Source organism: Pterocles gutturalis, unplaced genomic scaffold, assembly GCF_000699245.1.
Source record: "Pterocles gutturalis isolate BGI_N339 unplaced genomic scaffold, ASM69924v1 scaffold7698, whole genome shotgun sequence".
Lineage (NCBI taxonomy): Eukaryota > Metazoa > Chordata > Aves > Pterocliformes > Pteroclidae > Pterocles > Pterocles gutturalis.
The window spans coordinates 24,481-32,209 of NW_010120349.1; the positions used below are offsets into that span (position 1 = coordinate 24,481).

At 47.0% G+C, this 7,729-nt stretch overlaps 1 protein-coding gene across 1 annotated transcript; it reads right to left on the reverse strand.

The window, feature by feature from the left end:
- Window positions 1-6,812: 6,812 nt before the first annotated feature.
- TMEM37 (transmembrane protein 37) lies at window positions 6,813-7,385 on the reverse strand (the record flags this gene model as incomplete). The annotated part of the gene is made up of 1 exon (XM_010076867.1): window positions 6,813-7,385. A coding segment is annotated over one exon (573 nt), but the record flags the coding sequence as incomplete, so codon positions are not given.
- Between the last annotated feature and the right edge of the window lie 344 nt (window positions 7,386-7,729).

Here is a 7,729-nt window from a genome sequence, read left to right on the forward strand (position 1 = left end):
GTATATCTTTCCATACCAATATTTTTTCAGCTGCTACTTCTACCTTAAATGTGACTTTTCATTTTCCATGTGGCTCTCCAACATGTTCCAGGCTAAGCGAGGCTGGTGAGTTTTAGATGTTCTCTATTTCTTCTGATGTGGAAACTGGGAGGACGTTCAATTTTGTACAATGAAGGTTCCGTGCCATCCTTTAACAGAGCTCATGGATCCGAAATGTAAAATTAATTAATCGCTAACATTTTACCAAGATTCAAAGTCTTTCTGTTGTGGTGATGGATGAAGGACATTAAGAACATAAAGCATGGCTGAGCTAATGCTTCCTGCCCAGTTGTATATCCATTGCTTAAGTATGTTCCAGTGATGGTGGCAGGTTCAGAGAGTTTTCTTCCTTTGCCTCTTCTAACAGTGGAGAACGTGGCAATAACAGTGGTCCAATTTGGATTTTTCATATGTTTTTGAAATGGTAAAAATGCTATTATAGCATATTCCAAGGATGGGCAAGAAAACTTTAGTAAGATGTTTCTTTCCTATTATGTCTGTACCTCTGAGACTTGTCCTGCTATTCTAGGGAAGCAATGAAAGCCCTTGGGACATTTAAAACTCAATTGAACTGGACAGTACAAGGTATCTTGTGAAAAACAACACCATAGTAGCTGGCAAAAATCTCTTTACAGTCTATGATCACTCAGCATGCTCAAATCTGCAAGACTGTGCACTGTAATATGCTGTCACGAGGTATCCAAGCTTCTATTACAGCTTTATGTTCTTAAGGATAAAATTGTTAAGCAAATTTCCCTGGTTTGATTTGGAAAGGGATAAAACAATTCATTCCACAAATGCAATCAAGCCTCCTACTTGATTTTGTATCTGCATTTCCCCAGTTGGGGCCATTCTTGCCTGGTTTTCTTCAAGGGCAAATATGACTAAACAAAAAGCAAGTGGCGTTTATCACACTTGTCCCTCCTCCTGGTCACCTACAAGACACTGGCCAAACATGCATGGTATGTGAAATGCTGACCAAGCGGCATTCCCCAACCACTCTGCCAAAACTGCTCTAACCAGCTTTTCTTCACAGCAAACCCTCATGTTAGGCTTCTGCCATTTTACCAGAAGGCAAACACAGCAGAGAAATTCAAATGATGTTTTCAAAGTTAAATTACCTGTGCAGAAGCAGATTTTTGAGTGCTATTAGCACTGTTTCAAACCTCGAGATTCAGTGAAAATGTCTTTTTTTTCTCTGTGGGTGCTGACAGACCCTGCACCGGTGAAGCAGGCGCTGCAGGCAGCAGCAGCACTGATGGCAGCCAGGCGAGGAAGGGAACCTCGCAGGAGGTTTGCTCTTGCCTCCCTTGCCTGGTCGGCTTTGCCTGCTGATGCAGGTCACCCAGCAGCCGGAGAGTTGAACCTCTTTAAAACCAGGAGAAAAAAATAAAATACAAAGCAGTGAACAAGCAAAGGTTTCCAGGAATTAATTTTAAACTTGTGTTTTTTGAAACTGCAAAGTTTTGAGTCGACTTTGTCCTTTAAAACTCAGCCAAAGCAAGGGGAAGGAAGAGCAGAAGAGGTGTCATCAGTCCCATGACTGAGGGAGGAGTGAAAGCCTCTCCATGTGCATTTGGGTGAAAGATCTCACTTCTCTGTGATGTACCCAAGCCAAACAGAGCCTCCAGCCTTCTCAGGGGTTCATTTGCTCTGTCCCAGAGCATTTAGCAAGTCAGATACTTCCAAAAAGATACAACCATTAGCCTAATTTTCTCTCTGGTCTACAAATAAAACCAAGAGGGAAACAAATGTTTAATTCTCAGACAGGGAATATACATCAGTCAAGCCAAAGCAGATGTTTATTTTAAATGCAAGTGCCGCCTTCTGGCATAAATGAAGAAATATAGATTCAGAGATACAATAACATGTAATTAATTAGATTTGATGCAATTATTGGCTGTCCCACAAGCCAGTGTAAGAGCTCAGCCCTGCAGCACATAGTTAGGATGTGCACTGATGGCACAAGGTGGGGTGGAGCCCAGGCTGCATGTGACACCTATTTTTACAGGAGTTCTGGTGAAAGAGGGGAGAACTACATGCCCCAAAATAAAATGCTGAGGTTTTTTTGTATTTATAAAACAGTTCTAGTGTAAGTTATTTTTTTACATGGCCATTTTAGTTTTATTTGCCTTGCTTGAAATAACAAAAAAAGGCAGTATTCACAGATTCTGTATTACATGTTTGCTTCAAGCACTGGCCTGGTTCGTATGAAGAGCTGAGGGTCCATAAAAACTATCGGATGTTAGCTGGCATTTTGAGTCCTCAGCTCTTTGGGAATAGCAGGGCCACTCAGGCAGGTGCCAGAAGCAGGTGTCCCCAGGCATTGTGGTGCTGTGACCTGGATGTAGAAAGCTGCTGCCAAACTCCACCATAGTGGGATGGGTTCTTACCTTGCTCATCTTCTGCTCAGGCAATGCAGAAGCACCCTTCCCTGCTGGGGATCTCTTTTGATTAACCGATCTGAAAAATGCTGAAGAAAAGAGCAGTCCCAGGAACACTGACAAGTTTATAAGCAGATGAGGAGGAACAGGGAAATAAATCTCAGTGATCCATACAAAAAGTGGGAGATGAACGGGTGCAAGGCACACAGACTCCAGCATCAGTGACCTGAAACCACTGACACAGGCTGTACGCAAACTCCATATTCAGAGTTCTTCTCTTTCTCTATACTTGTTCCTTGGTATTCAATGCAAGGCAGGTGTTTGAGTAAATAGGACTCTTTAGTCCATCTTTCAGTCAAGTAGTTCTCATTGCTCTGGGACACTTGTGACAGCCTCTGGCTATTCACGCCAGGTCCCCTGAGAGGCTCGGTGCAGCTCCACAAGCCAGCGGCCCAGGCAGCAGCTCGAGCAGCCTGAACGTCAGCAGTCTTAAGACCTAAGGCTGAATTTAAGAGGAAGTGATTAATGGATTTTCTCTCCCAACACAGCAACAAGGAAGTTCACAGCAAAACTGTCAGAATCCAGCAGCAGTATTGTTGTGCAGTGAATAATTACTTTGTGCAATGCCTCACTGGGCACTGGGGGAGCTGAAATGAGCTGTTTCAGAAGGGGGGGTGCCAACTCAGAGGGGTTGGATCCATGTGAAGGTGAGAGGCCCCAGGAATCCAGCCAACACCCCTTCCAGGACAACCCCTGGGGACAGACTTTTCTTTCACCCAGAAATGAGGGCCACCTTACACGTGGAAGCTGGTGAAGGTACTGTAGACTTAAAATCAAAATATGAATAACAGTCCAGGATATCTCCCTAGCTAGCATGCCCTGTACCATTATTTCCTTATTCTTATCCACAAGCAATGGTTTGTGCACAAGTTTCCAATTAAAGTCAGTAACTCAGCAAGTCTAAACAGCTCATTAACAAGAGGTGATGTTCATTACCCTCCTTTTAAGAGATATTAAACCATTAGCAACAGGCCAGTGACTTCTCCCATCAGAAAGAAAACACCAGGTGCTAATTAACTCACTTGAGATTACATAAACTAATTCACTGCTGAAGCTGGAAGTCTGCTTTCCTGACATTTAACTAAATCTTTTAGTACAGTGAACTTAGGGAAAAAAACCTGTATAAATACATGTGTACTTGGATACCACTTCTGCAGGCCTAATAAGCACAGCTAGGGAAAAGAGCAGGATGCCTCGGACACAGGGTGCGGTATGGGAAAAGGGAGGTGAAGGACACAGGAAAGAGCTCTTTAGCTGGTAAACAGAGCACATGCAAGGGCAGGAAATCATTAAGAGCCTCCAAGGTTATCTGTAATTCTCACGAAGCAGCAGAGCTGACTGCCCCTCTTGTTTTGCAAAACAAGAAAGCGGGCTGGCTGCTTGGGTTGATGTGGACACGTTGGAGGGGAAAGGAAAGGGGAGTGTGCAGCTGCTACACAGGCTCAACTCCCTTGGTCGGAGCTCAGCAAAGCACCAAGCAGTCACTTCTGCATTGGTCTAAGTGGGTAAACATACAGAAGCAGTGCCTGGGAGATTACATAAACCCCACTTGGCCTCTTAAATCTGCACCCCAATATCTAAATATAAAAAGAGAGATTACAGTTATCTTATTTCAAATAAATTTATTTAACAAACTTCAGGAATATTGTTTGACACTTCCACAGGCTTCAGAAAATGAACAGTTACCCCTTGCTGCACAGGTTGCTGTATATAAGGATGTCTCTGAGACAATCAACCCTGTTTTGTAGTATTTAGCCATTAAAACACATTTTCTCCCAGCATTAGTTAAGTCAAGCAGTACTATACAAAGCCAGCTGGCAAAAAAGTTACTGGAGTTTCCCTAGAGGATTCCCTACCCTCAGCAAAAGGCCTCTTCCTCAGCTAGCAGAAGGCATCCTAAAATCGTTCACAATTGCACCAAGTTCTGGGTGAACTCAATGGCCAGTTATCCACTGCCTCCCTCTAACCAGGGAGCTGGGGCTCAGTCGGGCTACGGCACAGCCTCCCACTAACTCAAAAGGGAGTACATGCAGAATTGTTTTCCAGTTTTAGATGTTACCAAGAAGGCACTTGGAAGTTACATCCATGTTTCTAGACAAGCCATGGACACCTGTGACCTCGTACAGGGGAAGTGTCCTGCCTGGCTGGGCACCCCGATGCACAACCGATTCACTGGTTAGTTAAGGCACTCTTCCACCTGGTAACAACACAGTGCAACAGTTTGGGGCTGAACTTTGCAGACTCTCCCTGGGATAAGCATCTCTGCTAAAGCCAAGAGCACTGTTCACACAAGCAAGTTAATCCCACTAGCAGGTCTTCAACAGTGCCATTGAGCAAATCAAAAGCACCTTCACAAAACAGACACAATCACGGTGTAGTTTTCCAGAGGTGGGTTAAAGGCACAAGTCCTTGTCCTTGAGAGAGGGTCAATGAACCCTGACAAAGCCCCAAACGTTGCCAGAGCTTCAGGCGTTGGCTGGGTAGCACAGCTCTGTGCATCATCTCACCAGAAAGACAGGCAGACTCACGTGGAAAAGCACAACCAGCACTGTCCAGAGCAAGCCTGGTTTGAAACTGCATCGTAAAACAGGCTTAGGAGTGTTATCTTAAAAAGTCATGGAAATCTGAGAAGGAATGGAGACTGTCCTCATGAAGGCAAGTGAGTCCACAGGAGCAACAGTCAGGCAGGACTTGGGACTCTGGGCTTTCAAACACAGAGCTGTTTACCTGTGGCTCACCTACACAGCCTTCCGCGCCTTTGTGCCACGATGCTTTTGTTTCAGGTGGAAAATTGTGTCAAACTTGCTGCACAGGAAATGAAAACCTTGCTCAACAGCTATGAGACAAGCTACACAGATGAAACTTGAAGAAACATTTATCCTAACACAAAAACAAGCAGTCTTACCAGACAATACAAAATAAACTTTAAACCAGAGACCCTGAAATAATCTGAAAGCATTTTTATCTGTGGGCAACAGAGTGCTGTATGTTGGACAGCGAAGACATATGCAGGGCAACGCAATCTCTGGGGTCTTTTCTCATTTTACATCAGCCACCACTGGGAACTTCAAAGGTACAGCAATTATAGAGATCTTGACTCAGGCATTGGCAGGAGGAAAACCAGCCTTAATACAATTTTGGCCAAGTCTCTTTGGATTTCCATCAGCTGTGAGCAATTTGAGCTGCCCCCCATCAGCCGCTCCTTAGGCAATCTTGGGCTTCTCCTCCCAGGCCCACTGTTAATCAGCAGAAGAAAAGGACTTGGTCTGGTCAGGAGGACCGAGAGCTTTCTCTTCCCAGCAGAAATGCTCCAGGAGGCTCTCAGCTGCAGGATGAGGAGGTTTCCCATCGCTCCAGCAGAAAACCCTGACAACCAAAGCATATGCCAGAAGGTGCGGTGCAGCACGGTCTGCCCAGACACAGCGCCCACCTAAAGCCCCTGCAGAGCTTGTCCCTCCTGCCCCAAAGGGACAAAAAAGAAACCAGGAAGAGCAGTGCCCTGTTACAGTGAACTTTGCAAGGGCTGTGAGGGAGCCAGTTTGGGTGACCGATTGGCACATGTCCTACAGGGGTGGCAGAGGAGTGGTGACAGGGGGGAGAGGCTGTGAGCACAGGAATGTGCACTGTTGCCTGAGGAAGACATTGCAACCCTTCCTCATATGCCTGCATCACCCAGCATCTGCCCTTGGCCCCGAGACTGCTCCATCTCCTGCGCCTCTGTCAGAGGTGTCCCAGAAAAACTCAGAGAGCAGAGGACAGATACAGGGAACGAGCCAGGAGGAAACAAAACAGGTGCCCAGATCAATATCTGTGTGCCTTTCTCTTTTGAAAGAGAAGTGGAGGAGTGAGATCCAGTGAAGATTTTCAATACTCCACACCAGTGAGCATGGCCAGGCACAAATTATCTGTCCCTGAGACACATCGAAGTGGTGTCACACTCTTCACAGGCTCCAGAGTACAGGGGAAGGCACAGCAACACCAGACCCATAGCAGTACAGGATTTGTGCAAGCCTCGAAACAGCCCACGTGTGTAGATTGCAGCCTGCCACCCCTCCACGAGTTAAAGGGACGCCCTCTTCTTTAATCCGCTTCTCCAGAAAAACGCATTTCAGCAGCAGCCAGTCTCAGTGTCTGCTTTGCTGGTGTTGCGCAGCCCTCTGCACTCATCGGCGGGTGGGTACGGCTTCTACAGCGTGAAGACTGACTCATGCTGCTTCTCCTTGCTCACAATTTAAGACAAGGTGTCCTTTTCAAACTTCATTAGGCTCCCTTTTTTCCAGTCTAATTGGCAAAGCTGATTACACAAAGGCAGAAGTACACCCTTTGTGCCTAGATTTTGCCTACCCTGCTCCTGGGCTGCGTGAGGCTGTTGATGTGAAGTCCGCTGATCCCATTAAGGAAGAAGAGAAAGGAAGCGATGAACTCGCACCAATACGTCAGCGTGAAGCCCGTGAAGGTGAGGTGGTCCTTCACGAGGATAGAGAAGCTCAGAACCCCAGTGGCCGACAGCAAAAATGAGCCCAGGATGAGAACCGAGCCCATTGACCACTTCCGTCTTGCATTGGTGTCCTCGCAGACTTGGGAGACCATCAAGAGCTCCAGGCCAAATATGGCAACCACAACGGCAAAGGACACCATGCTTCTTATGGGGATCACCCCCACGCTCAGCCCCTCCACCCTGGCCAGGCTGAGGTCAGTGACGCACTTCAGGACGCTGCTGTTGCTAACGGTGCAAAAGTGCCACAGTCCGAAGAGCTGTCCCCTCGCGAAGAGCCAGCGGCCATCGCAGACGGAGATGGAAGACAAGACCACCGCTATAGCCACGCACAAGATGATCAGGCTCCTGATGAGCGTCTCAAAGAAGGATTTCTGCGGTCTCCTGTGCGCCAGCAGCCTCTGTGCCTTAAAGGATAGAGGGGGAAGACAAAAACCGGAGTTAACACTGCTACGTTGGGCTGAAATAAAACTGAAGGAACAAAGCTGAGAGATTTCAGCTTTTGCAGGGATTTGCTTGTGCACATCACAGCCCTTCTTGCAAGGAAGACAGCGCAGTTACAGGCTGTACCCAGGAGAAAGGAAGGGTGGGTGAAGCTCTCCCATTTCCCCAGCTGCACGAACAATGGTCCCACATCAAGGCCTGGGTTCAGGATCACAAAGGCTCCAGTGCTGAGCAAGATCCCTGCCCCACAGCCTCCTGCTCTGGCAGGGCTGGAGGAAACCGCCAGCCCCAGGGAGGATGGAGGCGA